The sequence below is a fragment of the Kryptolebias marmoratus genome, linkage group LG4 (assembly GCF_001649575.2).
Source record: "Kryptolebias marmoratus isolate JLee-2015 linkage group LG4, ASM164957v2, whole genome shotgun sequence".
NCBI classification, from domain to species: domain Eukaryota; kingdom Metazoa; phylum Chordata; class Actinopteri; order Cyprinodontiformes; family Rivulidae; genus Kryptolebias; species Kryptolebias marmoratus.
In genome coordinates, this window is record NC_051433.1 from 23,711,507 (window position 1) to 23,728,710 (window position 17,204).

Sequence of the window (17,204 nt, forward strand, 5' to 3'; positions counted from 1 at the left end):
AGACTGACAGGTTTCGGGGTTAGCTGTCAAAATGAATCATATCTCATTCACGGGGATGGAATTTTCCTAATCAGTCAGACAACATATATTCTGAGTAATTTATTTTTTGAAGGCCAACTAAAGTTCACCCATGACCTCATCTTGACAAACTGCCTAGACCTTTGGGTTTGTGCAGGATTGGCTTTATAATTTATGCCGTTACAAGTAGGAGTAAAAGCAAGTCTGAAAAAATAAATATTAGTCAATTGATCATTCAGTTCTAAGAACGACTGACTAGATTTACATTTCCTATGGTAATAATACAAGTGTTCTGTAAGATGATGCTTTGTTTACAGGGACTTATTTCTTCTTCGATTTGACATTAAAATAAACAATTCAGTAAACACACAGGGTTAGATATCGTACAGAATTACCTGTAGAGTAGCCAGAACTACTGGGTCAGCTATTAGACACCTGCTGCTTACAGTCCACCCGTCTTGGTCTTACTAAATGTTCAATATACTGTCTAACACAGTGGCTCCCAAACTTTTCAGCTTTTGACCCACAAAATAAAAGCGTCAAACACTCATAACTCCAACTACTGCTGGTTGAAGTATACAAACATTGCTAAGAAGCCATTTGACAAAGAGCCTCAACCATCATTATATATATATATATATATATATATATATATATAAAAAATTCCCTTCTCACCCTCCGCGGGTGGTCTTTGTTTCATCCTCTGAGCTCGGGTCCTCTACCAGAGGCCTAGGAGCTTGAGGGTTCTGCGCAGTATCTTGGCTGTGCCTAGAACTGCACATTTCTGGACTGAGATGTCTGATGTTGTTCCTGGGATCTGTTGTAGCCACTGCTCCAGTTTGGGGGTGACTGCCCCTAGGGCCCCGATGACCACAGGCACCACTGTGGTCTTTACCTTCCAGGCCTTTTCCAGTTCCTCTCTGAGGCCCTGGTATTTCTCCAGTTTCTCGTGCTCCTTTTTCCTGATGTTGCAATCACTCGGTATTGCTACATCCACCACAACTGCTTTCCTCTGTTGTTTATCCACCACCACAATGTCCGGTTGGTTCGCCATTACCATTTTGTCTGTCTGGATCTGGAAGTCCCACAGGATCTTAGCTCGGTCATTCTCCACTACCTTTGGGGGTGTTCCCCACTTTGATCTCGGGGCTTCCAGTCCATATTCTGCACAGATGTTTCTGTACACTATGACAGCCACTTGGTTATGACGTTCCATGTATGCTTTCCCTCCCAGCATCTTGCACCCTGCTGTTATGTGCTGGACTGTCTCAGGGGCCTCCTTGCACAACCTACACCTTGGGTCTTGTCTGGTGTGGTAGATCTGACCACACCAGATATATACCGGGACCAGGGTGTATATATATATATATATATATATATTTTTTTTTTTTTTAAATCAATTTATGGTCACTGTTTTCATCTCTTTGTAACAATTAAAGCTAAATGTGCCACTGGCAATCGTTTTCAAAGTTAACTTTATTTCTGTAGATCTTCTCAACACCCTCCACTTACCTCCACTTGGTGTTTCACAACTCACAGTGGCATCCCAACCCAAACTTTGGGAAACATTGGTCAAACATGCATAATATACAAATAAATAATTAGTCAGCAATAATATTATATATCTTTATCCATTTATCTGGCCTCCCATTACAGTTTTTGGATACAGAACTAGTCCACTGTGTAAAACGTTACTGGAAAGCTTTGCAGCCAAGTGTGAAGTAGTCAGGATGAGAATTAGCACATCCCAGACTGAGACCATGGTCCTCAGACAGAAAAGGCTAAAAAGGCCATTCCAGTATGGGAGAGCTGTAGACTCAAATGAATGAGTTTAAAATTTCTCAGTGCTTAGTTCGTGAGTTTGGGCAAAAAGGAGCAGGAGATTGACAGACACACTGGGGCAACACCTTCAGTAGTGCAAATGCTCTGCTGGTTTAGGGAAAAGAATGCCGAGCCAAACTGCTAAGCCAGGGGTAGGCAACCCTGATCCTGGAGAGCCACTATCCTGCATGTTTTACTTGTTTCCCTGCTCCAACACACCTGATTTGAATCAATGGGTCATTAACAGGCTTCTGCAGAACATGATTAGGTCATTTAACCACCGAATCAGGTGTGGGAGACAAGTAAAACATGCAGGATAGTGGATCTCCGGGACCAGGGTTGCCGACTCCTGTGCTAAGCTGTCAGTTTTAAGGTTGATCTATATTCCCATGTCATGAGCAGAAAAAATGAGAGTGGAGAAGCTCAGAGTAGCTGCTCTTCTGTATTAAAAAGGGCTCATTTAAGGTGATTTCCTCACCTGATTAAACCTTAACACACACCAATCAGTAAAAATGTTTTACACATGTTCCACTGGAATGCCTTGGGAAGGCCCCACTACCTAAAGAAACAGAGGAGGAGAGCGAGGTCTTTGTTGATTTCTGTTCAGAGTCTAGTTCCAACCTGATTCTAGGTAAATGGAGGACAATGAACGAAGAGCTGGTTGAACAGGCAAAATTATAAAAGTGAATCAGTTTATTTTATACACGAAGTTATTAAATCTACTGTGTGTTTAAATTCTGATATGATAAATTCAACTCAATGTAAGCGATCAACTGAAAAAGAATCGTTTCTACGCAGTCTGAAACATCGCCTTGACCAAATCAACGCAAAGGAACTTCAATAACTCATTAGGTCGGTGGTGTCCAATACTGGTCCTAGAGGGCCACTATCCTGGATGTTTTTGTTGTTTCTCTGCTGTTACACATTTGATCTGAATGAGTGCACAATTAACAGGCTTCTACAGAACTTGAAGACCTGCCTAAGAGCAGGAAAACAACTCAAACATGCAGGGTGTGATGAGACTGAGTATTCACGGTAGAATCAGGCTGCTGCTGTATTGAGAGTGAGGTGAGGGACCAGGAGAGTTTCTTGGGGACATAGGAAATAACGAAGAATAACTTGTTTGCCAAACCTTTAAAGTGAAGGTTTTCCAAATTTGCCATGACCTAGCCTAATTTTCATAAGTCACCTAGGCTCTGGACAGTTTAATGGGGTCGTCATCCAATGTAAAGGGGGCCTTAGAAACATCATATGTGGAAGGAGCATTGATAACACCACAAAACCCTGCCAGGTAAACTCAAAACACATAAGCAAAAGCCAAAAAAGAAAATACTACAGTTTAACAGTGATGTTAGATTTTAATAGTGCAAGAGAATTTAGTCTTTGTGGTTGTCAATTGCATCATCCAAAAATAAATAAATAAACACAATACATCCAGTTACTGTACGGCACGTTAACTAGAACAGGAAACCAAACAAGTTAAATCAGTGATAAAAATATCCAACCAGGCTCCATCAGTCAGAAATGCGGTCAGTGCAAGTGTCCAGGGATTAAACATCATAAAGCTACAAGTAGAGGATGGAGAACAGAAAAAGAGGAGGCCAAGGACTAATAAAGAAAATGGGGCAGTGGGAAAACGTTTGCTTGACATACGTAAAAGAGCAATTAGGATTTTTGAACAAAACAGAAAAAAAAAAAAAAACTAAAGTAGGGGATTTTAAGGAAGGGTAAATCAACTGTATGAAACTGAGAACCAATGGCAGAATGATGATAAATGATAAAGCTAAATGTTTTCCACAAGTCAAACAATTAAACTAGAACCAAAATCAATAAGTCTTTTAAATAAAAATGAGTAACACAAAGTTGCAAACAAAAATCAGAGTAAATTTGTAGTTTTCTGTACTCACTTCTACAATGACAAAGTGACATTTTTGTTTTGAAGATAACTAAAATCTCATCTTCATCTGCTTTCCTCAGGTCCTGTCAGGTCATGTGGATTTTTCTCTTCCTGTAGGCTGCAGTGTGGTGATAAACCACTACTTTTAATGAGATTTGAATAGCTCAGTTAGAAATGGACTGCTGTAGCCTAGTTCTTTTTTTTTTTTTGCATCTTCCAGCAGGGAAGGAAGGACCTTGTACAACATCATGCCACAGTGGCCTGTCTGCTGTTGAGCAAATCTATTGCAAGAGATCAGCAGACACAGTGATCAAAGGGCTGAAAGTGAAAGATAAGAGTACAATTGCTTACAAATGCACATTCAGTGCATCTATCAAGATCAATGCATCAGATACTTGGGGTTTATTAGAAACATTTCATTGACGAAACTTGTATAAAATGTAGTTCTTTAAAGAAACCCTCAGGCATATAATGTCATAAGCATTTACCAAAAATAGTGCATTGATCGATCGGAACCAACCGATTTTGAGATTGATCGGCTTGACCAGTACACTCAAAGATAGGTTTTTCTTTTCAATCATTGAATGCACCACGACTAGATAAACAAGACTGATAAATGTACTCAGTGTTTTTAAGGATAATCTAAGTCATTTCAATGTTGAAAACAAATAGTTTGTTCTTAAACTGTGTTTCTTAGAACAACCTACTCAGTCAAGTTTAAAATGTATTAAACTTCCACTTAATAAACTTCCACTTGTACAATAAAAAGTGCTTTGTATAGTATGTTGTATATTATCATTTATTAAAAAAAAACCTACTGAATAACGTTTAACAGGGTAAAGTCCTGGCAGATTCCTCAGTTTCAACTCTGTTTATTCAGCTAAAAACAGCACCCCTTAAAGACAACTCTGCAATAGTGACAAATGCAAAAGTTCATTTTCCTTCTTTTCTTGTTAAATCTTAACTTCAGATGTGCTTTGTCTTAAATGCCACGTGTTTGACTCAGAAAGCACAGGTTACTTTCTGAGCACCAAGTTACACAAGAAGCTAATTTAAGAAGAGTAGGACTGGGAGGTAGTACATTTTTACAGTATACCAGGATATTTAATAAACAGTGTCCCTTTAAATGCATTGAATAAAAATTGTTTAAAGGAAATTGGATTCCACCCAACCCTAATAATGGGGGAGGTTACTATGTTTACATGAGTGGGTTCAGTCTACAGTATAAATCTTGAAAACACTTTCATGAACATATTTTCTGGTAAATCATTGATCCAACTAAAAAGAAAACTAAACAAAAAAATGTCATTGCAGATTTGCATCTCGACAGCATGCTTTTTATAGCCATCTTTAAGCTTTTACCATAATCCTGGCTGGATATTTGACCGCTCTTTTTGGTAGAATCAGGAGTTCTTTTAAAGTGGATGGTTTCCAGGCACAGTCCTGGCTTAACCAAAGTCTACACATTTTCAATAGGTTTGAGGTCAGGGCTTTGGGGAGGCCATTCCAGAAGCTCATTGCCACCTCAGTGGCAATGAGGGCCATTTGCCGCTGCCGTTTGTCGCTCTCTGTGTGTCGAGCACATTAATATGATACTCATGTCCATTATGAGCGTATTTAAACCTCTGACCATATTTATATGACTCGGACAACTGTTGAGGTCTTCTAGTCCAACCTTATTAGGTGCACAACAAAAAAACAAATGTGTAAAATCAAAAATTTTGCTCCAACTTTAAAAAAGTGATGCAACACTGCTTAAGCTTACTCATCTATAAATATAGCAAACCACTTCTGTCTTTTAATGCCTTAAATCATCTTCAACAGAGAGGTGAGCGACAGGAAATCCTTACCTCTGAACTTCTTAGGTGGGTTGTTGAGGTCACCTGCGTCCGGCTGCACCACACAGCGGTCATCCACCAGCCTGGGGAACACAGCCATCATTACAGCAAGTCCCTCTATTAAAACTCACCAACAATATGAGCACATATAAAACAACTATCATTTTAATTTTTTTTTTAACAAAAAACACATTAAATCCTATTCCTCATGCAAATTAAAAGGTAAAAAAAAAGGTTTAGGTGGAGCATGAGCAAACAAAAACGCCACAAATCTTTGTTTCAGATGAGGATTACTCTTTTTTTTTTAGAAATGTGAGATGGACACTATTTATTTTTTAAAAAAAAAGGACCAAGGAGTTACGTTTTTTTTTAAAATGTTTTCCTCCTTGCTTGCCACTTGCCAACCTTTCAAGCAGTAATTTACATTAGTATAATTCACAAATATAAAGTATGTTTTTTTATTGAAACATATAGGTGGGCAGTAAATGCAAGAGCTGCTGAAGCATGACAAATATAGCACAATTTCCAAGAAACAAAACTTCTAAATAAAAAATTCATTAATTAAATAAATAAAAGCTTACCGGATATTAAAGATCAGTAAATGACACCATCAAATGGTTTACATATTCAGGCTTATAGCATTTACTTTGGCAGTTTTTCTCTTCCTTTTGATAAGCCACACATTAGATGTGTTACAGGGTGAAAACCACAGCGATAATGCACTCTCATAGAGAGAAAACTTGTCAATAACAATGCTGCTATCCCCTAAAGCTTATTGTTCATTTTACTACATTTAGGACATTTCAATGACATTCACAATTTCTTTAAACATGGATTAAAAAGAGGCAATGAACAAAAAATTTGAACCCGTTTAAGTTTATGATTTAGCCATTGTCAGCTGAATGTAAGCCTACTATGGAGTGTGTTAATCGACAGTATGAACGTAAAGACGGTCATCACCATTTGTTTGGCTAATTCTTTAAAAAAATAAATGTATTTTTTGGATTTTTATTATAGTTTTTGATGTCAAAAGCAATGCAATGTCAAGAAATTTCACAGAAACTCCTGAGAGTACTATTACATTGTGGGTTCACACAAATAAAACACCTCTGTAGGCTGCTCCATCTGCTCTAGTTGTAGCTTTTTATGGCTTGGAATCTGCACTACAGGAGCACAACAATGACGAAACGCTGTGAGAAATAAAGAGACATTTCTTTGACCGCACTGATGTACTTGTGGGCAAAGATTCCAAATAAAACAGGTGCTTCAAGAGTCAGCACTATCGGAGGTCAAGAGGAAGCTTGCTTTTTTTGTGACACAGCATCTTCGGCTGCCACCGTCCTTGTGAGCCAGCAGCCGTCCAGGTGGATGCAGCTGTCTCTCAGGGGTGACATTTGGCGCAATACAAAGATACTATTTTTAGGTTTGTCCTCTCAGCTTCTGTCTTTAAACAAAAGCACACACAGCAGTGGGAAGTAAGCGAGTGAGTGGGGTGGGTGGGTGAGGGTGATTAGGCATAACACACAGGACAGGAAATCTGACAAATGAGCACTGTCATGTCGGCAGTCATCAAAGCTGCTCACACATCTGCCGCTACGGTAGGTGACGCAAAACACTGAACTGTGAAAGAGCGGCACTTTTTAAAGTGTGGCGAAGGGCCGGCTACGACAGCTGCTGACTGGCAGATAAGATAGCAAGAGGAGGAAGATCGCAGCATCTCAGAAGGTGAGGGAGGACATAATAATATGGGCGCTGAGCTCATTTTCACCCCAAGCAAAACTCTGCGGTGTCAAACACCGACAGCTACCAGAGGGAAAACATGTAAACATAAGCTACAGAGTCAACTACAACCTGTGTGCTGCTGGACAGGAACATAAGCAATCACCCTATGCTCTTGTCTTTCTTTCTATGGTTTCTGGGACTGTCAATTACGTGACACAGTTTTGCTCTATTTTCACTAAATGAGATGCACTTTTAACTCATCGCCTACAATTAGGGAGGAGGGGAGATGTCAACTACTTAAAGACAAGGCATTTAAACACAGGGTAATTCAGGCTGCCTAAAACGGGAGAAGAGGAGCGCAACCGCACAAGCCAGCAACAAGAATCCCAACACCATCGTCACCCGCTGCCGAAAAGACAAAGGTGGCCAATTATGTCTGCTTGTCTGTTACGGAAATATCTTGTGAACCACTGAACAAATTTCATGAAAGTTACAGAAAGTAATCATTGGATGTAGATTCATTTTACACATACTGACCTAAAATTTGCTGTGAACTACACCACAGATTTTAATGAAACTTTCAGAAAATACTTATTGGATGTACGTCAACGACTAATTAACTTTTTGAGTAATCCAATTCAGGATGACCACCACAGCTAATCGACATTAGCAGACACAAAATGGCTATCACTACGTCAGTTTTATAGACATCAAGCTAAAATTTGGTGTGGTAGTAGCTGAGAGTCACTCACAACACGTACTCTGAGCGTGACATCTCGTGACACCGCGCAGGTTATTTTTAAAGGTTTGACCAAAACAGCTAAACCGTTACCAATTTGCAACATAAAATAATCTTACTCTTAAACTCTGGCATGAAATGTGCCGGGTGATATGCATTCCTTCAAAGAAATCTAGGCTTTTAATTAGAAATAATAAATTTAATATTAAAAACAGACATATCAGTTTAGCAGATAATGTGAACATGACTGCTAGAAGCTTTTACTGTATGATGAGGTCCTGTAAATCTTTTTATTTTGTTTGAATAGATGTTTTTTGGCAGGTAAAACCTATATATATATATATATATATATATATATATATATATATATATATATATATATATATATATATATATATATAAATATATATATAAATATAAATAAATGTTTTGCTGTCTGTAATTTGGTTGCATTGTTTAAATTAAAAAAAAAATATATATATATATATATATATATATATATATATATATATATATATGTAAATTTAAATAATGCAACCAAATTACCAAATTACAGACAGCAATACATTTCAGATGATAGCTGTGCTATTACTGTAGATAAAGCAACTGAATACAGCCCAGCGCCACACTGTGACAGACTCCAATCTAATAAAGATGGCACTGATGCCTGAGCAAATGTTTCTGTTGGCTAAAACTGCCATCAGCCAGAGACATAAGTCCCACGTAAAAAAACAAACAAACAAAAAAAAAACACTCTTTACTACACTACCTGCACAACCAGTTCTTTGGCTCAAGAAGCAGCCATAAAATTACTAACAGCTGGGTCACTGTAGTTGCATCAGCTGTGTACGCTGCACATCTGCCTCACACTGTTCATCCAGCAGCTTCAACAGGTACTTTCCGGCAGAGGTAGTGAATGGTTGATAAAAAAAAAAAAACTTGTGCGAGAGCAGCAGGCTTACCCTAAAGTGCTGATAAATCCACTGGTGGAGCCTTCTGCATACAGGGAACAAATGTCTCCTATGTGGAGGAAACTTGACATTTTGTCCGACATGGTTTTTCAGGGTTGACTGCACCTTCAAAAGATGACAGAAGCCATTACATGATACATAACAAACCTCAACTAATCAGAAATGAGCTCAAGTTCAGTGCCCCAATGTGGCTCATGAAACACCAAGTTGGGGGTCCTTAGTTAATATATTAGCTTATATCAGGTTACATTTTAAACATTTAAAACCACCATATCTCTTAGGGGATAAACTCAGTAGCTATAAACTGTGAATATGTCATTGTGTACATGTTTAGTTGGGTTATCATTAACTTTTTTTTATATTTAAACCAACATACTTGAGGTCACAGGCCTTTGCCTTAATCACTTTGCTGGTCGAAAGCTAAAAACTTTGGAGACCCCTGACCTGACCCATAAATGACTGGAAAGTAATGGTCCTTTACTAATGCATCTTTACCAGTGTCTCCATAATAAATTCAAACTTACATTAAAATAAATACAAAAACAAGATAAATAATCAGTACTCTGTAAACGTTTCAACTGTACAGCACGTTCAACACTATGGAACATTTTTTAGAAGGTGGGCAATAAAAACCACCTAAGGAAATAAAAATAAAAGTTTTTTTTTTCTTCTCCTTCTCTGAGCACTCCATTTGCTGCATGAAACCAATACATCTTAGATTTGGGTCAGCTGCCTGTAGACAGGTTGAGTGTTTCTGCTTGTGAAACAGCTCCAAGGAGGTCAAGTCCGTTTATTTATTTCGAGTAAAAACGGTGCTTTGACTGAACAGACACAATTTTTGCCAAGAGTTTTCACTTAACATTGCTTAAACGACTCGAATGTGACATTTTGACATTACCTTAAAATACTGCACACTTCTCTAAGCGTAAGTTAGGTTGTTTGGTTGAAGCTAAAGGTCGTATTAAGACCACACACATAAACTTTGTATTTCAACTACAGCATGACTAAAAAAAACAAATAGTCAATGTAATTAATCTGCGACGTTTAAATTACACCCAGAGTGTTAAAGGTAAACAAAGACATCCCTGCCAACCACACTACAGTTTTGTTTCGCTTTTTTCTCTCTCTCTCTTTGTGCCGTTTAAACGCACGAGCCGCAGCAAACGGTAGAAACAATGAGCGCGTGGGCTACTTCCTGACGGGGATGCTCTCACATAAAAAAAAACAAAAAACAAAAAAAACAGAAGAAGAGCAGCGCGCTGCCTGTAAGACTACAAACAGACAATTGACTTTACCTTGCAGAAAACGATAAAGACGTCAAAATGAAAGAACAGCTGGAGACTGGAAGGGGCGACAGGAAGTGGGTCAGCACGGGATAATTTCCACAGCGCCAGCCTCGGGTAAGTCCATGGCAGAGAGAGACTCCAGGTGACAGTAGCGTTATCTCTGACAGCTGAACGCGTCCTCTGCAACAGTCCTCTTCTTACCTCCTCCACATGTCACCGCCGGACCGCCCATTTCGTTCCTATCTATACTGCACGCAAAGCTTTCTGGGTAGTGTAGTTGTCTCGTGGGGAAAGGGGGTCTTGAAGCAGAAGTAGGCGTCCTCGTTCAGCTGCTTTAAAACTCGATTTATGAATACATTTATTTTTGATTTAATAAAAAAAACAGTTACTATCACACTGACAACATAAAACAAACGAACCAAACTAAAGCAACAGGTAGAAGCTGTGCCAAATTCAAAAAGTCACATAGAAAGACCACAAAGTCTCCCCAATTTACTTTATAACCTATGAATCTGAAAGGTGGGCAGTCATGTTGTTGCCTGTGTCTGTCTGTGTGACATGTTAGCAAAATATCTTATGAACTATTGAATGGATTTTAATGAAATTCTCAAATAATCTATGAATTTTCATCTACAACTGATTAACTTTTGGAGTCAATCCAATTCAAGATAGCTGCCATAGAAAATTAACCAAACAAAATAAACACACTGGTATTTGTCTTAATGGAAAACTGTCAAACCATTATTGTCTCTAATCAGTTCTCTTTTTACTGTTTTTACTCATTCTTATATCTCTACCCCTGAGCTAAATACATTAGTATCATCTGCAGACATTATAGGTTTTAACATAATAGTTATAGAATGAATATAATTTAAATAAAGTTATAAATAACCCATCTCTTAATATGGAACCTCATAGATTGTTCTCCTTAGCTGTGATTGAATCATTGATGTTTACACATTAAAACTTATTATTTAAATAACTTTACTAACCATTTGAAATGCCTCTAATTCCATATTGTTCATAATATACTGCATATACACAAGGAAAGGTAGAAAATAAATATCATCTCATTCATTTATTCACATTTATGGTTTGTGAGACAATATTATTTTACAATTTTTCTTTTTAATTGGTCCATAATTACCGGTTTCAATGAAGGTAACCCAAAGCCAGTTTTGTTACAGAAACCCCTGTGTTTATATAATCAAGTGCAGGAGATTGGTGTCTAATTACAAAATCCTCCCATTGATGTGTCACATGCTGTGGACATTATTTCATGTATGTAATGTCAAAAACAGAAGCATACGTACCACCTTACAAATAGGGGCTCATGCTGTGCATGTCAACATGTGAAAGCACACAGGATAAAGACATCAATGGTGTGAGCAGCAGCTTCCTGTCAGAGAGTCCAACACTGGCACTGAGACTCATGGGTAGTTCATGTTAAGTAGACATTAGCTTCCCAAAATATCATTATTATTTGAAAGATCTAAATCCTAAAACTAACACTATCCAGTTTATTTGTATTTCCAGTTTACATGTTCAATTTTATGGATCACGAAAAGACTCCGTGTAGTGAAATATTCATAAACACTGAATGCACAAATACCACAACATAGGGCGGAAAGCATCAAAGATGGATCTTTCATAATTACAACACAAATGAGAAACAGAGTGGCTCACGGGATGAAAAAAAAAAAAAAAAAAAAAAAACACTTTCATCCCTAAAATGGGCCTGGTGGCATTTATCAAACCCACTGATTAGCTCCTAATGCAGTATCTTAGCTGCAAGATCTACAGAGATGGTAAGAGTGGAGTAAGTGGGGAAAAGAGAAGTGTCCATTATCATAAAAAGAGAGCTTCTGTTCTCTTTCTCCTCTCTGCACCAGCCTTCATATTGTGCCCACTGAGGTCTTTGAGATGTTAATACATGTTGATTGAGATGTAGCAGAATACTTTAAGACAAATCAAACAAAATTAGACGTGCGTTATTCATGTTTAAGTGCTCTGTATTCCCAGTGCTGGCATAAAATGGAGAAGCAGCTGTCAGGATTCGTAAATATTCTGAAATGAGCAGCTCGGCGTCAGACAGACACGGGAGACCAAGATAATAGGAAGCGAGTTTATTTTACAGTGAATCGGGAGCAGGAATAATTACAGGAACCAGGAACCTGGAAGCAGAGGACGTGGCAAGTATTTCCTTGGTGAGGAAGGCAGGTAAGTATTATATCCACAGGTGGGAGGCCTTACTGTGCGAAGGATGATCCACAGCACGGAGGGGAGTCCAAAGGTAGGTATTTTCCAGTAACAGGTTGGCAGATTCACCAGGAGGCAGTAGGTAAGTATCTCTCACGAGGCAGGCAGACAGGCACAGGCAAACAGATAGGTAACTTATCTCCGAGGCAGGTGTCCACAGCAGACCAGACTGGGTCCACGCAGGTTAGGTAGTCCTAGGTAGGTAGAAGCACGAAAAAATACAAAAAGCTCAGCAAGGGTTCACAAGAAAAGCTCGTAATTCACAAGAGGCTTAGCACATTACCACAGAGGCAAAACAATGCTCCAGCGCTGGTCTGGTTCCCACCACGGCCTTAAGTACCAGCTGCCTTCTGATGAGCCTGATCTGCCACAGGTGTAGAGGGAGTGACAAGAAGCTGCCAATCAGCCGTCGAGACGGCCCACCAGGAAGTACCAAAAATTCAGAAACCTCCAGAATCACCACAGCAGCAGGATGCAGCACAAAAACACCTAATATACATGTGGCATCACTGGCAGTGTGATTGCACACTCTTTCCTCATGTGTCAGGCAATCAATAATTGATGAAATAGAAGAGCATTTACGCAAAACTGGACCACATCCCTCTTTTGTTGACAGAACACTGGATTATGGGAGCTTTGTTTCTGCACATCAGAGTTTGTGGGTCAAAGTGTGCTGTCAAAGTTATGATTTCACAACATCTCAGATACTTCTTATTTCAGGCTTAGGATAAATTTGACATTAGGTGAAGTTGAATACAGATTGGTGAGTACTCGGTTGTCATGGATACTGTGTTCAGACGACAGGCTTCCACGAAGGAAAAAAAAAAAGATTAAATATAAAACTGGACCCAAGTGCTTCTATGTTTCAGTATAGCAACAATTTGGATGTCAGCAGTGGGTAAATTCAGTTTTGTGAACGTGGATCTGTCTTCAATCCCTGATCAGTGTGTTCTTTCAGTGACTCGCTTCAACCTGAGGTGCTCATCTGCTGCTGTTTACTCACAGAAAGCACAACAAGAACAAGGGCTTTAGATAGAGATGGGATGGGTGTAAAGACAGATTGATTTCCCATGCACTGTAAGAGGTCATAAACAAGAGTGCGAGCTTGGTGGGAGGTAGTGGTGATGCATGGTCTTTAAACTGATGCGAAAACAACGGGCTGCTTCTGCCCAAACAGAATGCAACATCTGCATGTTTGGATTGTTCCAGAGACAGTGGGATGGGAGAATGCAGTAACCATCTGTGTAGGAGCACAGACTGTGGCATTCATCCTTGTGTGCATTTTAGAGTGAGTCTTCTCTTTTTTTTTTTTGCAGACTGAGGCCTCTCCCTGGGAAGCTATAGAAAATGGCTGATAAGATTTCTTGTTTGTGGGACATTGTGTGGGCCTAGTCTGCAAAACCAATTCAAAAACATCTGTCAAACGTTATTTTCATACAAGAGAACAAGTTTCAAATTCCCGATCCTGTCTAGACTTGTTGAGAGGAAAGATGTAGGGCGCTTTAACTCTCTGAGTGCAGTCACAGATCTGGGACAACAAGCCACTGAAGACTAATGCTGCTGGGAGCAAGACCCACATGATGGCTTATTAGCAATCCAAATCTGTAGAACTCCTTTCAATTTCAGATCCACCCAATAGCTTTCTTAAAATGTAACAAGCACACCTGGATTACAAAGGTACATCTTGCATGTGAACAGTGAGATATTCAGACACACAACAAAGAAACAACTGTCAACATTTTACTCCATTTCGCTCAGGCCTTTTCAGTCTGCAACATTATTAGTTATAGTGGAGCCTGCTACTGCAGTTGTTTCAAATCTTTTCTTCTCATTAATCTACTCTCATATTTAAAAAGTGAAGACAGATTTTCTTTTAATTTGTTAATTCCTTTAAAGCAAAAATAAAAAATTCTGTGCTTTGGCTTATTGACATGTTGGAAGGTGAACCTCTAGCCCAGTCTGAGACCCGGAGCTCTGTGAAACAGGTTTTTATTGAGGAGGATGGTGGGAATGGTGTTGAGCAAGTAATGGTTTCCTCAGAACATAATGACAGAATCAAGGCCAAACAGTTTAATTTTGGTTTCATTAGACCAATGAATCATGTTCCTCACAGTCTGAGAATCCTTCAAGAAGCTTTCAAGAGTTTTTCTTTGAGGAGAAGCTTCCATCTGGAAACCAGCCAATAAGGAGCACAAGCCAGTGTATCTCTTTGCTGGTCCCAAGCCCCAGTAAATGGTGAGGGTTGTGTCAGGACGGCCATTCGGCGTAAAACACTTTTGCAAAACAAACATAGGAGCTCATCTAAGCAACACCACACTGGATCGGTCGAGGCCCGGGTTAACAACGACCTCCACTGTTGTGGTTGACAAAAAGGGTGCCAGCAGAAACTGTACTACTGTTAGTCAAAGACAACATGGGGGGAAAGGGGGGAAACATGCCAGGAGACAGAGGGAGAAGAGAAAAGGCAGGAGTGTAGGATTGAGGGTTGCAACTCTAAACGTAGGGACAACGACAGGCAAAGGTAGAGAGCTGGCTGACATGATGCAGAGAAGGAAGGTAAATGTGTTATGTGTGCGAGAGACCAAGTGGAAGGGCAGCAAGGCTCGCAGCATTGGGGCAGGGTTTAAAATGTTCTACCATGGTGTGGATAGGAAGAGAAATGGAGTAGGGGTGATCTTGAAGGAGGCATTAGCAAGGAATGTAGTCAAGGTGAAAACAGTGTCAGAGAGGGTGACATGTCTGAAGGTAGAAGTAGAAGCCTGATGTTCAGTGTTGTCAGTGGTTCTGCTCCACAGGTTGGATGTGAAGTAGAAGAGAAAGAGAAATTCTGGAAGGATCTCGATGAAGTAATAGAGAGTATTCCCAGGGAGAAATACTTGGTTTTTGCTCTGATATGAATTGTAAGCTAGGAGAAGCATGTTCCTGTCTGAATCATGTCCAATCAATTTATTTTACCACCAGAAGAATCCAGCCAAGGTGTAGAAACATCTCTGCAGTAATTGAGACAACTGAGCTAACGTTCAAGCGTTGTCACAATGAAATCTAAATACTTATGTGAATGTGATATTACAGATTCTTTCATCTGTAATAAATTTACAAAATCATATAAAATTCCACTTTCACTTTGTTTTAATGGGGTAAAGACAGATATTAAATTGATGAGAAAAATATTACGTACATTTAGATTATTATAGGATCAAGCTGCAACATAAAATTTCTTTCTGAAGCCAAATAATATCACACCCCAGCTAAATAAAGCATACTACACGGTACACCCATTTACTGACATCACACTGAGACAAGTTACAATAATGTCACCCCTCCTCTAAAACTTTAAACAATCTATTTTTGTACATTGAGATTTCCTCTTTGACTAACCTCATGTGAGTGCTTTTCAAGAAGCTAGATGGCAAACTAAACAGTTGAACTACAGATAAGAATCTAAATTGAACTACCAAAAAAATATTGAAACCCCACTTTCTTTGCCTTCTTGGTACCTAACACCCTAACACGAGGAAGAGCTCTACCTCGCTAAAAATAAAAAAAAACAATTATACTGGTTTAATGGCCTGCATAATCCCAGCGGAAATAGTCTGATTAATGCAGGTGCAGAGTTATTCTAATTAGGCCTTGTGATTTTGTCATACAACTATGAAAAATAACTTTTTCCTATTTATAGTTGTTGTAAAAAAAAGTATGTGTGCATGGATAAGATTACTGTGAATATCTTTCGGATTTTCATTTTTGTGTCACGCCCTGGCTAAGATGCTGATATAAAGTGACACCTTCAGTGAGTTCCCTCCTCACCAACATGTCCACAGAGCAGGGGATCACTTCAGCCCGTCCCCTTGGTTACGACATAATCAGTTTGACAGACCGTGCCAGGAGGGACTGCATGTCTGAAAGGGGGACAGGTGTCTGATTTGTGCAGACAGGCAGTGATTTCTTTCTTCTTTTTTTTTCAATACTGTTGCCCCTCAGATTCTTCTCTGTTTGAGCTGATCCCCTGAAATGAAACAATACCCAAAGGAGGCGGCGGGGTTAAGTGACCTGTTTAACCTGGTCTGTGACATGTCCTGTAAGCTGCTTTAACTGCAGATAATCCATCAGGATTAGGAGGAAGGAAGCTTCACTTTCACTACATGTTCTAAAGCACATTCTTACCTCTGTGGATGCACACAATTTAGATATTTTTTTGCACATTTATTAATGAGACGTAATTGGCATGACACCTGTAGCTGCAACAATAACTTGCCAGCAGTGTTTTATAGGTCAGACACAAAATTCTCTCCTACATCAGTCTTATAAGTAATGTTATTTTTATTACCCACAACCAAAGGCCAAAGGACAGTATTATTTTTGCCCTTGTCTGGGTGTGTTAATTTGTTTGTTGTGTTGGCAAAATGTCTCATGAAACAGTGGAAAGTTCTGAATAAAACTCTTAGAAATTAATCATTGGACGTTATCAGGTTTGAGCAAAATGAACCCAGAATGCAAACTCATCATCCTCAAAAACTAAAACTGATTTATTTACCAAAAACAAAAGGTTGACATGGCAGCAAAACAACAAGAAACTAAATACTCAGGATCACGAGGAGAAACAAGGAGCAAGACCTGACTATGGCAAGAAAACCAACAATGAATCAGCGAGGA

General features: G+C 39.1%; 1 protein-coding gene across 8 annotated transcripts in view; it reads right to left on the reverse strand.

Moving 5' to 3' along the window:
- Window positions 1-10,513, reverse strand: part of itpr1b (inositol 1,4,5-trisphosphate receptor, type 1b) — an 89,513-nt gene extending 79,000 nt beyond the window's left edge. For 5 of the 8 annotated variants that reach the window (XM_017430558.2, XM_017430557.2, XM_017430556.2 and 2 more), the window contains exons 1-3: window positions 10,302-10,512; window positions 8,998-9,111; window positions 5,587-5,657 (exon numbers count right to left, since the gene is read on the reverse strand). In XM_017430558.2, coding sequence (XP_017286047.1) covers window positions 5,587-5,657; window positions 8,998-9,089 — 163 coding nt within the window. In that variant the 5' untranslated portion in view covers window positions 9,090-9,111; window positions 10,302-10,512. Of the gene's footprint in view, window positions 1-5,586; window positions 5,658-8,997; window positions 9,112-10,301 lie in introns of all 8 variants that reach the window. The other 3 variants (XM_037975190.1, XM_017430548.2, XM_025009190.2) reach the window with 1 other exon arrangement.
- Between the last annotated feature and the right edge of the window lie 6,691 nt (window positions 10,514-17,204).